This window comes from Rhododendron vialii, chromosome 13a (assembly GCF_030253575.1).
Source record: "Rhododendron vialii isolate Sample 1 chromosome 13a, ASM3025357v1".
Taxonomy (NCBI): Eukaryota; Viridiplantae; Streptophyta; class Magnoliopsida; order Ericales; family Ericaceae; genus Rhododendron; species Rhododendron vialii.
In genome coordinates, this window is record NC_080569.1 from 13,940,001 (window position 1) to 13,959,081 (window position 19,081).

General features: G+C 36.4%; 1 protein-coding gene and 1 pseudogene across 1 annotated transcript; both read right to left on the bottom strand.

Annotated features, from left to right (window-relative positions):
- Positions 1 to 19,081, bottom strand: part of LOC131313894 (uncharacterized) — a 105,309-nt pseudogene that overhangs the window by 18,001 nt on the left and 68,227 nt on the right.
- On the bottom strand, positions 901 to 6,303 carry LOC131313726 (probable inositol transporter 2). The gene is made up of 6 exons (XM_058342196.1): positions 5,867 to 6,303; positions 5,699 to 5,769; positions 3,756 to 4,091; positions 3,108 to 3,215; positions 2,065 to 2,670; positions 901 to 1,588 (listed from the first exon to the last, which is right to left on the bottom strand). The coding sequence occupies exons 1-6, from the start codon at positions 5,997 to 5,999 to the stop codon at positions 1,103 to 1,105; spliced, it is 1,740 nt and encodes a 579-aa protein (XP_058198179.1). The 5' UTR covers positions 6,000 to 6,303; the 3' UTR covers positions 901 to 1,102.

The following is a 19,081-nucleotide window of genomic DNA, read 5'->3' on the forward strand; positions in this document are numbered from 1 at the left end:
TGAATTGGCCCTATTGAATGGGCAGCTCCCCCTATTGAATTCTTGTATTCAATGAGAAAGATCCTCATCGATTATATAAAGGAGTTCGGCTTGTTTGTTTCAATACACCAAAACCAAACTGAAAATTCAAAGCTCTTCGGCTTCTGCAATATCGTTCTTCCTTTGAGAGAGAGAGTACAAACACAAGTTTGTTTGACGGGCAGTCTACGGCGGTGCTCCGACGGCTGAGTGATAACCGAGTCAACCCTGGAAGACAAACACCGACACAACCTCCAGCACCGGTGAGGCGGCAAATTTGTCTTAAGGGCACCGTTGAACATAACGGGTATCGGTTTGCAAATTCTTGATCCTTTACAGTTTATGTTCTATTTATTGTAATTTTATGTTCAAGTTGTAAATCCCTAAATTTGTAATTTCCAGAAATTAGTGAATTTCATTATTGTTTTCCGCACTATTTTCCTACATTTTTAAGTAGTAGTTGATGTGATTAAAAACTACACTGGGTATGAAAAAAAAATTTAATGGAAAAATTTGTATTTGAGCATAAATTTGAGTAAAAGTTTCATTAATAGCATTGTTATAAATTTAATTCGGAGGGAAAAATAGCCTTGCAAAATTTGAGTTTTTCTTGAATATTGGAGTAAAAATTTGAGTGAAAGTTAATTTGGTATATGTTTAAATAAAGGAGTGAGATGGATTTTGAGGAATTTTACTCGAATTCTAGGTAAAAAAAATGGGTAAAGGTTGGAGATGCTCTAATAAACCTATTTCTACTCCACTATCCAAAAAAACAAAAACCGATTGAGTTTGAAAAGGTCTTAATTGATTTTCTTGATTTTTTCCTAGTTTTCCCTGACAAAACCAAGATCACAGTATCCTTACAATCAATTAAAGACGGTAGAACTGAAATCATGTAAATAACTAATATATGTTGATTAGTTTTACGTTCAAGCAATGCCAATGGGATACATCTGAGAATTTACAAGTATATCCCCACACATTGAAGCTGAGTCCTGAGACTTTATATCAGCATTCTTAAGACAAACTAATAGCAATCTAGCTAGCTAGCTAGGCAATTACCCTTTCCCCCACTCTTCTTTTCTCACACATTTTGATTCTTCTTGAGTTCTGAATCACCCCTCTTCTTCCAAAACTTCAACTGCAACACTCTCTTCTCCAACATCTTCTCAATCTCCTCGATTGGAAGCCCCTTGGTCTCTGGCACAAAAATCAGCACAAAAAACAACGCCACAACAGATATGACTCCGAATATGAGGAACGTCCACGAAGTCCCAATCGCTTGTGTCAACGAGAGAAACGACTGTGCGACGATGAGGTTAGAAATCCAGTTTGCTGTGGCAGCTATCCCCCCACAGACCCCTCTGAACCTTAGTGGGTATATCTCAGAGTTGACAATCCATGGCACTGTGCCCATTCCGGGAGAGAAGAATATGATGTAGAGGGCTAAGCCAATCAGAGCTAGCCACCCATACTTGCTTGGACACCCCCTTGTGTACCACAGCTTGTGGTCATCGTGACAGGTGTCCTTCACGGTGTTGTTTGAGATCAGACAGGCTCCGGGTAACAGCTACAATGATATCAGACCAAGTTATGGGTGTGATGGAGTTTTAAACAAGAAATCACCAAGAAATGCATATTTGGCTAATGGCCTAGATCAAAGTTATCAATTTCGATCAGTTGCATTCTCTGGGGGAATGATGTAACTTAATGGGGATTCAAGACATATGAACAGTAGAGATGGATATAGAACTTACCTGTTATACAGAATGTATCAAGCATCCATGTCAGACATTAGACACCTTAAGATTTTATCATTCAAGTTTGCAACAGGATTATGGATAAAACTATGCTATATTCAAGTTGACCACCATTTTACCCTTTAAAAAAAAAAAACTAGGTTATGAACTTCGGTATCTTTTGTCAAGTCTGCGTGTATGTGAATCTGACCCGAACTAGATATCCCGACCCGTGTCCATATGACATAGTGGGTAACGAGGCCTTGGTTAGCTATCCTTACTAGTTGATGAATCACAATGTATTTACCTTATTAGTTGATGAAGCACAGAACCCACAATCAGGAGAAGAGGCCTTCAAGCACTTCATACAGTCCCAGTTTCCACCAGAACTTCCAGCAGAATTGTAATCTGGACACATATACCCTCCAAAACTAGCTGTCTCAGCTGCACTAACAGCAGGTGAGTGAGTTGTAGTCTCATGAAATACTGCCGACAAAACACCAAGCGAAATAATAACACCACACAAGCTGAAAACCAGAAGCTTCTTCCTTCCCGTCCTATCAATTAAATATATGCTCACAATGGAGCCCAAGGCATTGAGCCCTGCGGTGACAAGAGAGAGGAGGAGGGCTGTTTGGTTAGATGCAAAACCAGCTAGCTGAACTATGGTGGGGCTGTAGTACATGACCGTGTTAATGCCCACAAACTGCTGGAATACTTGGAGTCCTACTCCGGCTATTAGTCCTCTTCTTACTGTTTTCGTTTTCAAAAGTTTCACAAAGTTGATCTTTTCGGAAGAACCCTTTTCTTGAATTTCTGTTTCGACTGATTCCTTTAGGGCTTGGATCTCGGCTTCCACGTCCTCTGCTGGGTATATTTTCCTTAGAATGGTCTTGGCTTCTTCTTCTCTACCCTGTTGTGTGTTCAATATTAGTTGAAAAATTGAGAATTTGACAAAGCAAAAGAGTAATGCAATACAAGCATTTTTTTCCATGTAGTTTCCCTAAAGACTAATGTGGCAGTGGCACACGTAGTGAACAAATTCCGATGCCACATTATTCAAATGAAAATTTTGCGTAAAATTGCTGTTTGTGAATCACTTTCCAAGAGAAGAGAGTACGATTTTTGTGAGAAATTTAGCAGAGAAAATTTACAAATTGGTCGATATCTGAAAATTTAACAGACAAACAAGATAATGACATACAAACAGAATCTTGGTTCATACTTTTTGCACAGAATGATGTGGCAGTGCGTGATATAAAAACCACAGTGCCACATCGTTCTAGTGGGATTTCCACTTTGAAAATGCTGTTTGGGAATGGTTTTCCAAGAAAAAAGTGTGGGAGGAACCTTGCGGTAAAGCCAACGGGGTGATTCTGGAAGCAGGAGCATCAGAATGAATTGCACCAAAGCTGGAACTCCGGCAACTCCTAGCATCCATCGCCATGTCCCTGGAGCCTAATTACAGACAACCAAAAGGTAATTAACATCTTCTATGTTACAACTGGTTTTTGAAACTAGTTTCTCATGTGGGAATTGATTTCTCTTTAGATTCATGTGACAAAGATCACATACAAACCCAAGGGGTGGTAAATAGGGAGCATGGCAGCAAGTAAGATCGCTCCCCAAGCTCGCAGGTTTGACTCGTATCACCAACAAACGAAGACAGAGGAAATCTATGACAAAGGAAGACAAGCGTCTTTTTCCCACAGGTTGGAGGAGGAACCACAGCAACAGATGAGAAAACAAGTATGATTGAAATCTGTTTTGTCACTGCTTGGGTTAACTTCAAAATCGTTCTGTCACTGCTTGGGTTAACTTTAGAACTCCAGAATGAGTCATGTGTGCTAAGCTAGTCCAGACTCCCAGTTATCCAAAAAGACCAAAGATCACAAGTCACAACACATGCCTAACAAAAGCCTATGAACTGATGCCTTACCCACATAGAATAGAACATTTGAAATACCTACGTAGACCTCAAATATATTTCAAACATACCTTGGTAAAGGCCAAGTTAATAAGATAAGATAAGAACTGCCCACCAGTGATCAAGAACCCATTTGTACTGACCAATGCACCACGGATTTTCGCCGGAGAAGCTTCCGATATGTACAGAGGGGATGTCATCGACGCCATTCCGACACCGAGACCGACAAAAACCCGTCCAACGATGAGAAGAGATGGATTTGGAGCTGCAGCCATGATCACAGCTCCAATGAAGAAGAGGAAATCAGCAATCAGGATTGTTGTTCTTCTTCCATATCGGTCGTTCAACCACCCGCCGACTGCTGCTCCGACGATCGCTCCGGCAACTGCCATGCTTACTATGCTTTCCTATTAAAAATGTCACCATGGAAGTATTTGATTTATAAGTGAGTTGGACATTAAAAGTCACTGTTTTCTTTCCTTTTACATGTAAGAGTGTAAGACAACCACATGATGTACAATTTAAATCCAATTTATTTCAGTCGGGAGTGTGACCTCATGATAAGATTTTTTTTTTGTCAAATCTTTAGATGGTACTTTCATTGATACGAAAACCATACACCGGGAACGGGGTAGCCACCCCCAAGGAGGGAGGAAAGCAACCACAAAGGAGGCCTAAACTCACAAAAGAACATTCAAAACCTCACACAGACAAGACTCGACCTCACGATAAGAATTGAACCTTCAGTTATACATATAGCCACTTATAGTATTAGCTTTGACAGACATAAAACATGAGGATTGAAAATTTTAGAGTTCCAAGATTATTTTGTGTTTCAGTTGAGAATTTAAGAACTTGATGGTACTGATTAATTCTCAAAATCATTTCTTTAACCAACTACATCCAACATTTACCACCACGTCAAGTTTCTTTACTCAAGAACCCCACCCATTCTGATTATGGTTCAATTTTGAGTGTGAGTTAATTAGATAATTTAGAAAAGCAGGGTTGTATTTGGATCTTTGATTTGCAGAGGGAAACAAAAACTAAAGACAAAAGACGAAAAATAATTTGGCTCTCCAAATTTCTGGCATTTTCTTTTCCTCAATGATTTTCCAATAGTCGAAGATCCAAACACGGCCTTAGGAATGTCTTTAAATTCCGTGTCTCACGTTCAAACTAGCCAACAAATTTTTCAAAAAACCGTCTCTCATTTATATTGCTCCCGATATCAGATCAGTGTGAAATTTTTCATTCACGAGACGAACTGAACAAAATAAACAACTCGGATTGCTCTTTTGAGCCCGAGAAGAGGCCAGGTCACAGCAGAGCCTGTTATCATGCTAAAAGATGCTTAAATATTTTTTGCCTATGGAAATAGTGGAGTAAATATGAGAATTATTTACCAAATAAATACAAAACTATGAGCGGCCTTAGGTTATGATTCTGAATTGGACCTTGAAACATTCAGGATAAATTTATGGCTGAATATTTAATTCACCACTTTTTCTTGAGGTTATTTCGTAATTACGTATACTCCTATACTTTGAGGCGCGCAAAAGTTGGTAACAGTTAATGGTTACAGTATATACTAATAGCGATGGTCTAAGCAGACAGTTGAAAAGAGCAAAAACAAAAGTACTACTCCTGCTGGAAGAAAACAAATGGAAAGGAAAGGAATCACGGGGTAAAAGTCTGTTTGTCCATCTGATTCGAGAAATTCCAAGAAACTGAGTTACCAAAGGAAATACTAAAATAATACTCCTAATACAGTCTTGTTTGTGGATGAACGATGTCTGTTTTGTATTCGTATGTGATACGGAGTACAATATTGGGATAAAAATCTTCTTTTTAACGGAGGGTTTCTTACATAGGTGAATCGCGATCGTTTAGGAGTGTTTTTGACGATTCGGACGTTAATAAAATTTTAAATTTGAACCATTTAAAACTGAAATGAACGATCGAAATCGCGCCGCTCCATGAATAAGCCAGCCACTAATAATATTGGACTGACCTGTAATACGGTCTCCTTATCCACAGCCTTGAAATCATCTCTGATATACAAAAGCGCCCCTGATATTACCCCTGCAAAACACCCCGACCGTAAACATGAGAGAGAGAGAGAGAGAGAGAGAGAGAGAGAGAGAGAGAGAGAGGAAAGGATTACTAGTAAAGTAATTACCAGTGTCGTAGCCAAAGAGAAGGCCACCAATTCCAGCAGAGAAAGCGAGACGGAGTACATATGGGTTTCTCCAGGCTAGGGAAAAACAGTCCCTGAAAGCCGATGTGTCCGTTGGATGTATTGCTCCTTCCATTTCTTTTTTCCGCCGAAACAAAAAAGTTTGGGAAATGAATTCTGCTGATCTACACTCCAAACACACCCTTTTATCGGCTTCTTGGTCTTGACACACACACCGGCACACGCACGCACGCAGAGAGAGAAATATTATTCGGATTACTCTGTACGAACTGTAATTTAGTAGTAGTAGCTTGTTTTTCAGTGAAAATGGAGGAAAAGATTGCGGGAGAGAAAGGGGTAGGGAGCCTTTTCTATTTCTAAACGGTGACCCACGCTCACGGGCGCGCCCAGGGAGATAGAGAATACCGAAGAGCCTGGGACGCTTGGAAGAGTCATGATTTATAATGGAGTATTTCAAAATAGTTTCCACTCCAGCACTCAATTCTTACGACGCTTGTGCGCAATTCTTACGATGCTTCCACTGTCAATCTTGGCACTTACAAATTTTAGTTGTTAGATGAAATTTTAAATGACACTTTCATATTCCCGCACCTGCATATGCGTTATGTGACTTAGGACAGGAGTCAATTGAGACACATTGGGGTCCTTGGGTAAGGTTTTGTCTTTTGGGATAATACTCCTATGTGCTGGAGATAGGTAGATAAAGATGTGCGAATATAAGGCTGATTGGCATTAATATTGTAGAGCCTTGAGGCGAATTTTGAAGGGGCTCTAATTTTTATTTTTCAGTTTATTATATGTTGGGTACTTAAAAACTGTTTGAATGTTGGGTAAAAAAAGAAGAAGTTAGGCTCTAATTTTTACAATTTTTTAGGGGGATTTAAGCTGGTCGGCTTTGTGTGAATAATAAATGAAAAGAAAGTTTATTGATGACCGTGTTATGAAAGAGGGAGTGGTTCAGAAACTCTAAGGGAAAGGGGGAACTGTGAGTACTATGCACTTAAGCAAAGCACGTGTGTTGCGCTGTCCTTATTGCGCCAACCATGAGCAAGCACGTGTGTTGCGCTGTCCTTATTGCGCCAACCATGAGCTTGTTCATTTGATCTAAATTATTATTTGTTTTCTTTGTCTCGTTGACTTGATTCGTGAAAAAAATTCAGATGAATCGAACATTAGCAAGACGTATCTTACATATTAGATTATCTCCTTCGATAAATAAATTAGTGTGCAAAAATTAGGAGATGAAAAATGTGAGTCACCATTGTGAGCTCGTGACATCTCAAACTTTTTGTGGACTAGATTAGTTTGTTTTAAAATTAAAGGAAATGCAAGAATTCGTGATAACATAATCTTAAAGGATCTCGTGAGACTCTATTTTTCTTTTTTTTGGTAGACTGAAAATTAGATAACTAAAAAGAAAGAGTTTTGAGATATACAACCCCTACATTATCGTCCGATCTCGTGTGACTCTCAATATAGTGTTTAGTGTTACTTTAATGATTCCAATGGCATTGAATAATTTCAAACTTTACAAGCTCAAATTCCAACAAAAAGCTTTCACAAAAGTAGAATATTCCTCTTTCTTAGCTTTCACAAAATTTGGAAAGGAAAGTTTCAATTATCTTTCAACAATGACCACTCTTTTAGTCCATGACATAAAAGCAACAAGTCCATTTATCACTACTATTCCAATCCACATTTTAGTTGCAAGGTGAAAGAAAGAAAGGTCGTAGTTTGTTGGCGCAAAGCCCCAAAATGCACGTTACCCTTTCTCTAGTGTGACATTTTGCAATTTGATTTTTCCTTTTTCTAAAGTTTGGCAAGTTAGGCTCCATTTTAATATATAACTTGAATTGAAGTTCTTGTCTGGTTAAGACAAAGATATATATGAGTGAACACATATCTATTTGGAACGTCTCGATGTACGTGAAATCATACGTATAGAAAGGCTGTTAGCTTTATGCGTGGACGTTTGTGTTGAAGCATTTTTCAAACCCCATTGGGCATGCGGCAGCAGCGGCAAGATATTTTTTTCCCAATCACGAGGTCAATTACGTACGTATTAATTTATGGAAGTAGTGAAATTTCAACCATTTGTTTTGTTATAGAGAGCAACGAAATACAAATGATCACTGGAAAATTCCTCGTAGACATGTGCTTGGATCAATTTTATCTTCCATCAAAGGAGCTATTTTTCAAATTCTACTGGCATTTATACCGCGGGAACGAAGAATTCAAGTCTAATGGTATATTTATTTGAGTATAAATGTAGTGACAATTACAATCTGATTAAATTTATATTTTTCATATTATATTTAATTTTGTGGATACGGACCCGAAACGGAACCCATCACCAAAGTATAATGGGTAGTTTTATTTTTTTCGAATGAGGCAAGATCCTCCGTGCCGAAAACTTCTGTGCCTTAATGTCGAGAAATTTTTCGGCCGTTGGATTTAATACATAAAAAAAATCACACAATTCAACAGCCGGAAAACCTCTCGGCACAGAGGCACAAAGATTTTCGGGACAGAGGAGATCGGACCCATTTTCGAAGAATCGTGGTACAGTCCAGGTCCAATCTTACGGTAGTCAAATGATAATACTACAAATATTTCACCTAACTATAATTTCCAATTGAAAACAACACTTTAAGGTGGGATCTCCATGATTCTGGACTGTTCTTGCAATGTCTTCACACAAGGAGAATCTTCTTTTCTCCCCTTTTGTTACGACCTGTCCGCCTTCTCTTTTTTCTTTTTTTTTTCTTTTTTCCGAAAGTCACCAGATTATTGTGATAGATTTAAAAAGGAAAAAAATGATTGCGATAACCGATAAGGTGAGAAGACCAGCTTGCGAGGGAAGAAGACATCCGGCCATTTGATAACGAGGCGGCCGGATATGCCTTGAATAAAGTAGTAGGAGTAGTACTTATTTTTTTATGCACACTCCTTGTCATGCATGGACCAATTCTTTTGGAAAAATGTCATTTCAAAACATGCAAGACGGAGTCAGGATTCGCATTTTGAGATGGGCTGATTAGGAAAGACATGTTTTTGTAAGGTGATATTTGAAAATTAACTTTGAATCTATTTGCTAGTTAGTAGTTTTTTTTACTACAAATTTAATAATTAAATCTAGAGAAATTGTTGATACTATACAACATCAATGACATGTGATATTCTTATGTAATATAAATCATGATGTGTGCGGATAGAATCTTAGTATACTAAAGAGTAAAATGAGTCAATGTAAAATCTAAAATTTATTTTTGACTGCGTGAAAAATTTATTTTTGAAGTATTATGATTTGTTTTACACGGGGTGCCCGTATAGCCCGCGGGGGCCTTAATACCATGTCCATGTTGTCGGAGAAGGTGGCTGGAGGCTGGGATCCCTCCAAATTCCAACTAAGTACTACGAAGTACCCTCAAGAGTCTGTTTGAAAAAGAAAAAAAATTACTGTGGTCCTTACGAATTCTAAAAGATATGAATATTTTTACTGCAGTCCTTACAATTATCCCTCCAAATAAAGAACTTAACCGCCGATAAAAAATAATAATAATAATAATAAAATAAAGAACTTAACCATCAAATTCTTAATAAATGTGCTTATACGATGGTCCTTCATAGAAATCCTGCATCTCCCATCCCTCTTATGTATCCATGATAATGTAATGTATGTATAATGTATTGCTCCTCCTCTTATATTACTTTTCATTAATTAGTCACTAGCGGCGAATGAAGCATGTCTAGTTTGAGGTATTGCTAATAAAAAAGAGATCGTAAAAAATTATTTAATTACAGAATCATAAAAAGAACCGAAGATATACCTATAGTGATACCAAAGACTAACACAGGTGACCATTCTTCGTCTAAATAAAAACCTACAAAAATAAAATAAGAGATCACATGCATACAAAATCAGAAAATGAAACGAAAACATTGTAATAGTCAGATTCATACACATCTATATGTGTTTAAATTTATTTGAAAACAGGGGGAGAGAGTGTATTGAGAAGGAAGGTAATTCAAAACTTGGTGGAGTGGTGGGTCAATTCTATTTATGTATAATTGGAATAATATATGGTTGGTCAATTCTAATTATGGTGTACATCTGATTTTTATGGTATATATTCCTTCCTTTGAATATGCATAAATTAATCATCGACTTTAGGCAAATAACTTGTCAAAACATTTCCTAATTTATGAAAATTAATCAATCGTATATATGGATTAATCTACCTACCATTCTTCCATTTTATTTAGCCAATAAAATAAAATTTTGGAATGTATAAAATTGATCAAAAGTTTAAAGAATTAGGTGTCATAATTCGAAGTTTAGTAATTTTTCAATTCTAAATTAGGTATTGAAATTCAAAATTCAAATCAGGTCTCTAGAGATATACCTATGGATTGGTTTGGGGTTATCTACAAATTGATTTTTTTAAAAGGGCCAAATAAAATAGCCATTTAGGTTTCCTTTTCAGCTTTTATTTTCAAATATCCAGACTAATATTTAAGCATTAGATTTTCCAATTCACACTATTAGGGGGTGTTTTCGGTAGTGAAAAATTTATAGATTTTTATTTGTGGTCGAGAAGTTGTTAGGTATTTTCGGTAGTGAATAAGTTGTTGAGAAATGTCAAGTTATTTCCGGTAGTAAATAAGTTGTTGATGGTTTGTGAGTAGAGTTACTATAGCATAAAAGTATTTGTTGACAACTTTTTTGTTAGTGAAAACGAAATGGTAATATACGTTAAGTTTTTAGTGATTTTTGTTAGCGGGAATGGGGCTTAAATAGCTATAAGTGAGATTATCTTGCATCCAATCAAACATCGCCACTTGTCACGACGTAAGGCTTTCCCACTTATAGGCACTTTTGTTTAATATATAGTATAGATAGACTAACACATGCCCCTGCCTGAAGGCACAACTCGAAGAATGCGGCATTATAACTGGCTTTGAGTGTCTTTAGCAAGTTGTGGACAACTGCCCATGCTTACACACACCCACATAACTTGATCCCAACACAATCGATTCCTAATTAGTGGGGACCACATCTAGTAATCTAGAATTCAACAATTCCATCGAGAGTCAACCACACTTGAAACAAATTAAATTACAAACGTCCAAACGTAATGTGATTGCATGTCCAATAAATCATATACAATAGTAATTACAAAACCAGACTTAGTACCAATGAGCGACTCATCTCCGTCCTCTAACCTATTAAACACAGTTAACCGTAATACATTTCAAACCCCAATTTATCATGACTTACATCCGAATCTTCCTTCATATTCTAACCCACATCATCCCATTCAAATTCCTATTTACTACTTACCATAATCAAATCCCCTATTCTCATCTCCCTCTAGTAATAGTAGGAGGAACTCATGTCTCGCAATATTTTTGCATGAAAACTGGAATCCATTGCATGTGATCCTTATGCACCCGCCCACCTCAATCACCATATTTTCCCGTAACTCTCCCATGCATTTTTTACCATCTACAACACCAACCCCTGCTTCATATAAACCTGATAAAAAGCAAATTAACAAAACAACAAAATGTTGAAAGCCATGTAAGAAAACAACTCCGTCCTAACGTACAGTCTAATTACTTATACGGTTCCAAAATCCTTAGCAAGACATGGGCACAAAACAAAATAAAATTTTGAATTCAACAAACTATAACTTCAAAAAGAGTCTCTCGATATATACTTACATTAAGAGGTGTTTCTTTGACAAATCCTCCAAAGCTAGATCGTCAAATCTGTTTATTCCACCAAAGTCATGATCAACAAAACAACCCTCCTGAATATCAAAATATAAAAAATAAAAAAAAAACAACATTCCTAATGCAGAACGCTAATTAATTCATGGCCTTACATATGCATATGCATATGCATTCGTTATATAGGGCATTGCTATGACCAAAATATAACATTTTAGTGGGCGATGAAGAGAAACTATATCAATAAAACGCAGTGCACTATAATAGTGATTACATAACATAAACATGAAAACCATCGCTCCACATTATATAGATTGTCTTCCCTAGTCCAAATTTATGGGTACAAAGATTGTAAAAAATATATGGCAAGATAAATGGAAATATGGAAAAACGTTACCTCATGTTTTCAGGTTTTCTCCCTCCGCAAGCGTGCATCGGCAAATCCTTTTCGTGATCGGCCCTTACTCTCTTCTTGATTAATAAGTTTGGTTCTCCTCTCACAAATAATTTCTCCAAATTTTTGGACTGTTTCGTCATCCGTGTTTTTTCGTCTTTAGTGATTTTTTGTCAAATTTATTTATTTATTACTTTTTTTACTTATTTTTTACCAGCCATATATATCGTGCAAATTACCAGCCATTAATTTTTATTCTTATCTTCTAAATTCTAATTAATCCACCCATATCATCCCTTATATTGTGCAAATTACCTTTCCTTTTTGTTCGACCATTCGAATTACCACATTTCTGGTTAATTAATTTTAACAACTATCTTCTAATATAGACATAGATTCTAACAACTATCTTCAAATTACCACATTTCCGTACCATATAGACATAGATTCTTTTCAATTATATTTCTAGCCCTACTACTCGTAAATCTCAGCCGTAGAAAAAATATGGGAAAATGACGGCTAAGGACATGTTTTGATAATTAATACCTGCCAAGGACATTTTCAGTATTAATAATTGTTTGTAGCATATCCTTAGAGGGTATTAATTATCAAAACACATCCTGGGCCGTCATTTTCCCTAAAAATATTTACTATCCTTTTCATATTTTCAGCTAGCTAGATAGAAGGAAGGCCGAAAATTTAGAATGTGGCATTACTACTGCATATAGCATTGTACCATCCTTTCCATATTTTTGGCTTACTACTGCATATATCATTGTACCATCATTTCCATATTTTCGGCTAGCTAGATAGAAGGTAGGAATATTTGTATCATCTTTTCCAAATATATCGTTAGTCCTTCTACCTGTAGATCTCAGTCGTTGAAAAAATATGTACCGATTCTATGGTCCAAAATAAAGGAAAAAATATAGGGGATTTGAAAACCACCCTCCCATATTATATAGATATAGATAGATAGATGAGCAACGATAGAAAATTGAGGTGTGAAAAGTAGGTATCTAATTATCTATCTAAAACGAAAAAGAATGAGAATCTGTGTCCTTTTTACATTTCTTTTGGAACAAAAAAGGTAAGGAAACACAGGTAGGTTAGAGGATAACAATGACATACTAATATAGGAAAGACATACTAATGCAAAGGTGCTATACATGGTGTGCATAATCTGAGTCGTCCATCTCAATAAACAATGGTTTAAATTTTCTCTTGATAATGGACGGTCTACATGAGCCGAGATAAAATCAAGACCATTGATTATCGAGATGAACGACTTGGATCGCGCCCAGGGGACCCTGGTTTTCCGAATTTCATGACTCTTAGAACTCAGTCTATTAGTATAGTTTTTGTTTTTTTGTCATTACTCCAAACCACTACACCATCCACTATATTTTTTGTGGAGCCTACTTCGGATCTCACAAAATACAAAAAAAATGTCCATAAATTCTAAAATAATATTTTATAGGGCCCTATAAAAAATTAGCTCCAATAGATATTGATAAGTATTATTTTTGGATTCGTAAGGGCTCTGATGTTTTACAGAGCCCATAAAATATTATTTTAAAATTTATGAGTATTTTTCCATATTTTTGTGAGACCAGAAGTGAATCTCACAAAGAATATAGTAGATAGTGTTGTAATTTGGTGTAGACTGTAGTGTATGTTGCATCTTTCGTTGTTTAATATAGTAACTTGCCCCAGTGGATAGGATGCATTGAATTTAAGGCCCATCTAGTACGAAGTGTTTCAGACGGCTTAATGCCCATCTAGTACAAAGTGGGCTTTCATAACAATAGGCCTGGGCCCTTACATTAAAATTCCGTACTCGTGTAATATGGACTACTTTTGTTAAAAAATTATGCCCATAAACTACTCTTTCTGTCCATTTTATATCTCTCAGCGTGTATTATATTTTATATTTTTAAAATCATTATATTACAGAAATAAGTGTGATTTATTAAACAAGATCCGTATTTCATATTTTTAAAGATATACATTCTGAAATATAAGCAATTGAAAAATGGATAGTAGACGCTTAAAAAGAGACAGAGGAGTAACGATGTATCTAGAAACAATAAAAAAAGTAAAGTTAAAATGGTCCCACATACGGATTTACTGTGAAATATTTTTTTTCGATTTTGCTAACTTCTATCTACTAGACAGAGGATAATATGTCAATAATTCTAAGCAAATTCAGATATCGATGCATATCTTACAGATATTAATACACTTTCACAAATATCAATGCACATTTTACTTATGGGAGGTGATAATTCCACGACAATATTTGTTAGGGACACAAAAAATTTCATAGACTGACTATTGTACCCTCCTCAGTCAAAACAAAGCAACCCAATCCTCCTCATCACTATAGATTTATAGACGTAAAACAGACCCACTTGTGCCGCTTCCCTCTCTACTCTCTTGCCTCCTCTGCACCTCTTTACCTCCAATTGATTTTGTGGATTGGTCACCGGAGGCAACCATTGGGAATGCCTCAAATCTGAATATTAATATGCTTGAATTGAATCAATCTCAACATTCTTTTGAAAACCCACGTAGGAGCCAACAAATCCAGCCTCTTCCTCGCCGCATAAGATCACCAGATCAAGATCGATGACTTCCTTTGCCCATATGACAACAGTGTACTTCGAATAAGCAACACATCCATACCCATTAGTTACTTTTACGTTTTTATCAAGTGAAAAATGGGTGGTCTGCAACATCACACCAAGGGTGGAGAGAGAAGAGAGAACAGAGAAAATGGGAATTTTTCTATCCTCTTCATTTCTTATTATTGATTAAAAAAAGATTCATTTTCTTTTTATAAAATTATGTTACCACTCAGAGTTTAAAATTTAAACATACAAAAGATTCCGAATGGTATCTGCATTGGAAATTAAGATGCAATTGAAGAGGGTTGGATGGGGCGACAGTGGTTAATTTCTAGTGAGAGAGAGAGAGAAATGGGTCTTGTAGTGAAGGAATTAAAGAGGGGAGGGAGAAATTCAGGAAGACACTAGAGAAATTGGAGTGAGAGAAATAAGGATTGAAGATTGTTGCCTGATGGCGACGATTTTTATTTTTTGATTGTAAAGCCAAGAGAAAGAGGAAAGAGAGAAGGCAAAGAGGAAAAATGAGTTGTTTTGACGAGAAAGATTGGGTTGCTTCGTTTTGACTAAGGGTACAATAGTCAGTCTATGAAATTTGTCGTGTCCCTAACAAATACTATCGTGGAATTATCACCTCCCTTACTGGACGCGGGGTGCCTACTGCCCTTGTGGCCTAGGCAGGCACTGCTGCCCCTCATACGAGACCGTTTTGTGCATTAATAACCCACTTCTTTTTTTCTTTTTTCTCTTTGTCCTTTTGTTTACTACCAATTTCAGATTTTTTAAAAACATAATAATGCTACATACGTATCCACCGGTAATTATCAATAAGAATAGTCACAAAGGAGGTATGTATAATCTGAGATTGAAAATTACTTTGGATATTTTTTTTTTATCAACTGTCAGGGGTTGTCCAGGATGACTTACTTGCACCTCGACGTACTAATCTCTTCTCTGGCCAAAGGCAGGCTCATTCACGCCGTGACTAGAATCTCTTGTGACCTGTTCCCAAGAGGTCGCCAAGTTTTGAACTTAGGATGCATGGGTTTACATCTCATCCGTGTTGCCAATCACCCTCGCAATATTGACTTGGATGTGCAACAATAAATATTAGCTCTAGCAGCTCTACATGTAATGATAGGTGGTCACTTGAGCACCCAAAATTTTTTTGTTGTTGGAATACATATAATATTTTTACTTTTATTTTAGTTTTGCCCTTCTAGAACACCCAACTCAAAAAAAAATTGAACACCCAAACAAAAATATTGAAATCCCACACAAAAATTCAAATCCCAAATCAATGCAATGTAAACAACCCAACTAATTAAAGTTGGGAAGTCAGTGAATGAATGATTGCTTGATAACTTATATTGAGAGTGATGAATTATTTACCATTGATGAGTAATTATTCAGTGGTCTTGAGATATCGACGTGTGGTACCCAAACACGTTTATTCATCGCATATTTTCGTAGGATCCATACACTTAATACTGAGCCCCACAAAAAAGTGTAGTAGATAAAGATGTTGGGTGCCCCAAGATTTTTGTAATTTGTACAGGTGTGCATGTTTTATTCTAGTAGTTTTTTGTTTGCATGAAGGCGCTTATAATGCTCTTTTCCCCCATTTAATGAGTACCAAGTCCAAAAGAAGAAAAAAGAAGTGGGTTATTAATGCACAAAACGGTGCCGTGTGAGGGGCAGCAGCGCTTGCCTTGGCCACAAGGGCAGTAGGCACCCCACGTCCCCCTTACTTATTATCCTACCTTCTTTGGACGGAGATTATTAGAATAATCTCTCTCTTTTTTTCCAGTCGGGGCCCATTGCCTTCGTTTACATATTTGTCATGTCTGGGCCTTCGTCCAAATTCCAAACTGAGGGCTAGGTTACAGCCTTGGTCGACCATGATCAATGTTATTTTTCCTTCATTGAATGTTATTCAGATAGCAATTGGGGTGGAGTTCAGTTGGTGCATCTCTTATACATCTATGCATATAGGCAAGGTTCGATTCCCTTGAGCACCCCTCTCCCTTCCCAAGTCCCTTAGGATAGAGTAGATTAGCCTTTAACGAATGACCAATACACACACACACACGAGGCGGTTCCAAGGACAGCTAAAAAAATACCTAAAAAACACCTTAAATCTCAATCTCATAGTTCCGATCAAATTTTTATGATTTGAACCGTTCAATATGTTTAAAACGTGTTTTAAAGGTACCTATTAGAAATGAGCTCAAAATATGACCGAGAAGTGATCGATTCAAACAATTTTTCATAAAACAATATATATAGACATTTATGAAAAACTGTTTGGATTAAGCACTTCTCGGTCATTTTTTGTGTTTGGATTAAGCACTTCTCGGTCATTTTTTGAGCTGATTTTTCGCAAGTACCCTTAGAAACATGTTTTCAGCACATTGAACGGTTCGGATCATAAAAATTTGATCGAAAGTTATGAGGTTCAGATTTGAAAATATTTTTGGATGTTTGTTTAGTTATCCCTGGAACCGTGCCGATATACGTATAGTTTTCACTTTCAGATAACATTTTGCCGATCCCTCCGGTACGAGGCTTCATTTGTATTCTAAGCTGCATGGCCCAAAAGAGAAAAGTTTGCCCTCCTCTCAGAGGCCCATTGTGTTCCTTTTAAAGGCCTGAATCCCAAAATTCTGATTCATTAAATTTAGAAGTGACAAATTGAACCCAAACTCATTAGTAAATTCAAACCCACCTACAAAAAATTAAGCCCAACACAATCCATTTATAAGTTGGGTTAGAATGTGTCTCAACTCATCTAACCCATCTATTACTAAATCTCAAATGAATATCAATCGGGTCAATTGGTCAATTTAAATGACCCAATAAATCATGAACACCAACAAAAAACCTCAAGATTATCTCCTCCCTTCTCTCGAGTCTCGTGCGTACTCCGGGCTCTCTCACATAAACCCCAAACAAAAAAACTAAGAGCAGGGATAATTCGCAGGGACAAACGCGTTTGGCTGCATTTGGATCCCGAAAAAATCTAAAAAAATATCCATAAATTTTTAAATATTATTTTATGGGGCCCTGTAAAAAATCAGCTCTAGTGGATATCACTAAGTATTACTTTTGGATAAGTAGAGACGAAACTGTCAATTCGCCCCTACTTATCCAAAAGTAATACTTACCAATATCCACTGGAGCTGATTTTTTACAGGGCCCCATAAAATAATATTCAAAAATTTATGGATATTTTTTTAGATTTTTTCGGGATCCAAATACAGCCAAACGCGTTTGTCCCTGCGAATTATCCCTACTCGTAGCAGGAGTGTACTCTCCAAATTATCCAAATTCTCTCTCTCTCTCTCTCTCATAAACCAAAAGCCCTGTACTCTCCAAATCATCCAAATTTTCTCTCTCTCTCTCTCTCTCTCTCTCTCTCTCTTTGTATTTTATACTATTCTTTTTTTTTAACCTGTATTTTACTACCTTAGAGTAAGTTTATCAATTGTTAGGTAAAAATGCTAGTAAACAGTGCACTTTTTTCATTTTACCTACTCACATCTCTCTCAACAATACACCAATACTATCTATTTAACGTATTCTCTATTAAAATATTATTACTTTTATTTTATTTTATTTTTCTTTTCTGGGGAGAGAGAAAGAACAATTAATAAAATAATATACACATGGTGAATAATGCTTAGGTATATTTACTTAAGCACTGTTCATGGATGGGTTTTACCTAAGCTTTTACCTAATCTGGTGTAATGCTCATTTGGAGGTTAAAGTTGCTCTTAATCAACCAAACCCCCTCTCCCCTCAATAACATTTTTCATAATTTGAAAATTGACTACATGAATTAAATTCTTTTTTGTTCGGGCACATATAGCCAAGGATTTAATTATTGGCAGCTACATAGCGATTTCTCCGTCATCCGGTATTGTTGCACCCCATTATTACGGCACTAGCAAGAATTCACCTCTATCGGTCGATTTCTGTGATGAATCGTTTTTTATCCAATTTTTAGCTCGCTTTTCTAAAAAAATCACGGTTGCTAGCGACATGCTACTCCCGCTATGTATCGGAAAAATTAAGTGTACAGGGGTAATTTGTCATTTTAGTAGTAGAGGGATAGTATGATAATTTTAGTCATTTAAATTTACAGGAGTAATATAGTCATTTTAGTGTACATTGATATTTTAATCATTTTAAATTTTAGTATAGAGTATGTAATTGGGCTGGTCGGGCTTGCTTTTAAATAAATAGGTCGGGTTGGGTATGGGTAATTAGACTCATAATTAATTGATTTAAATGGATCAATGACTCATTAAAGATCCAACCCACTTGCAACTTGTCCAAACCTGTCAATTTGTCACCCCTAATTAAATTTTTAAACAGACACAAATATGATTTCCAATATGCTTTTGTGAATGTTGACCATTATAAGCCACTTTTTAA

What these genes read in the sequence shown, in the direction of transcription:
- LOC131313726 (XM_058342196.1), bottom strand. Translation starts at nt 5,999, where the DNA reads ATGGAAGGAGCAATACATCCAACGGACACATCGGCTTTCAGGGACTGT. An exon ending in TTAACTTGGCCTTTACCAAG is followed by an intron (nt 3,216 to 3,755) that starts GTATGTTTGAAA and finishes GTCTGTAATTAG; the next exon opens with GCTCCAGGGACATGGCGATG. An exon ending in CCCGTTGGCTTTACCGCAAG is followed by an intron (nt 2,671 to 3,107) that starts GTTCCTCCCACA and finishes AACACACAACAG; the next exon opens with GGTAGAGAAGAAGAAGCCAA.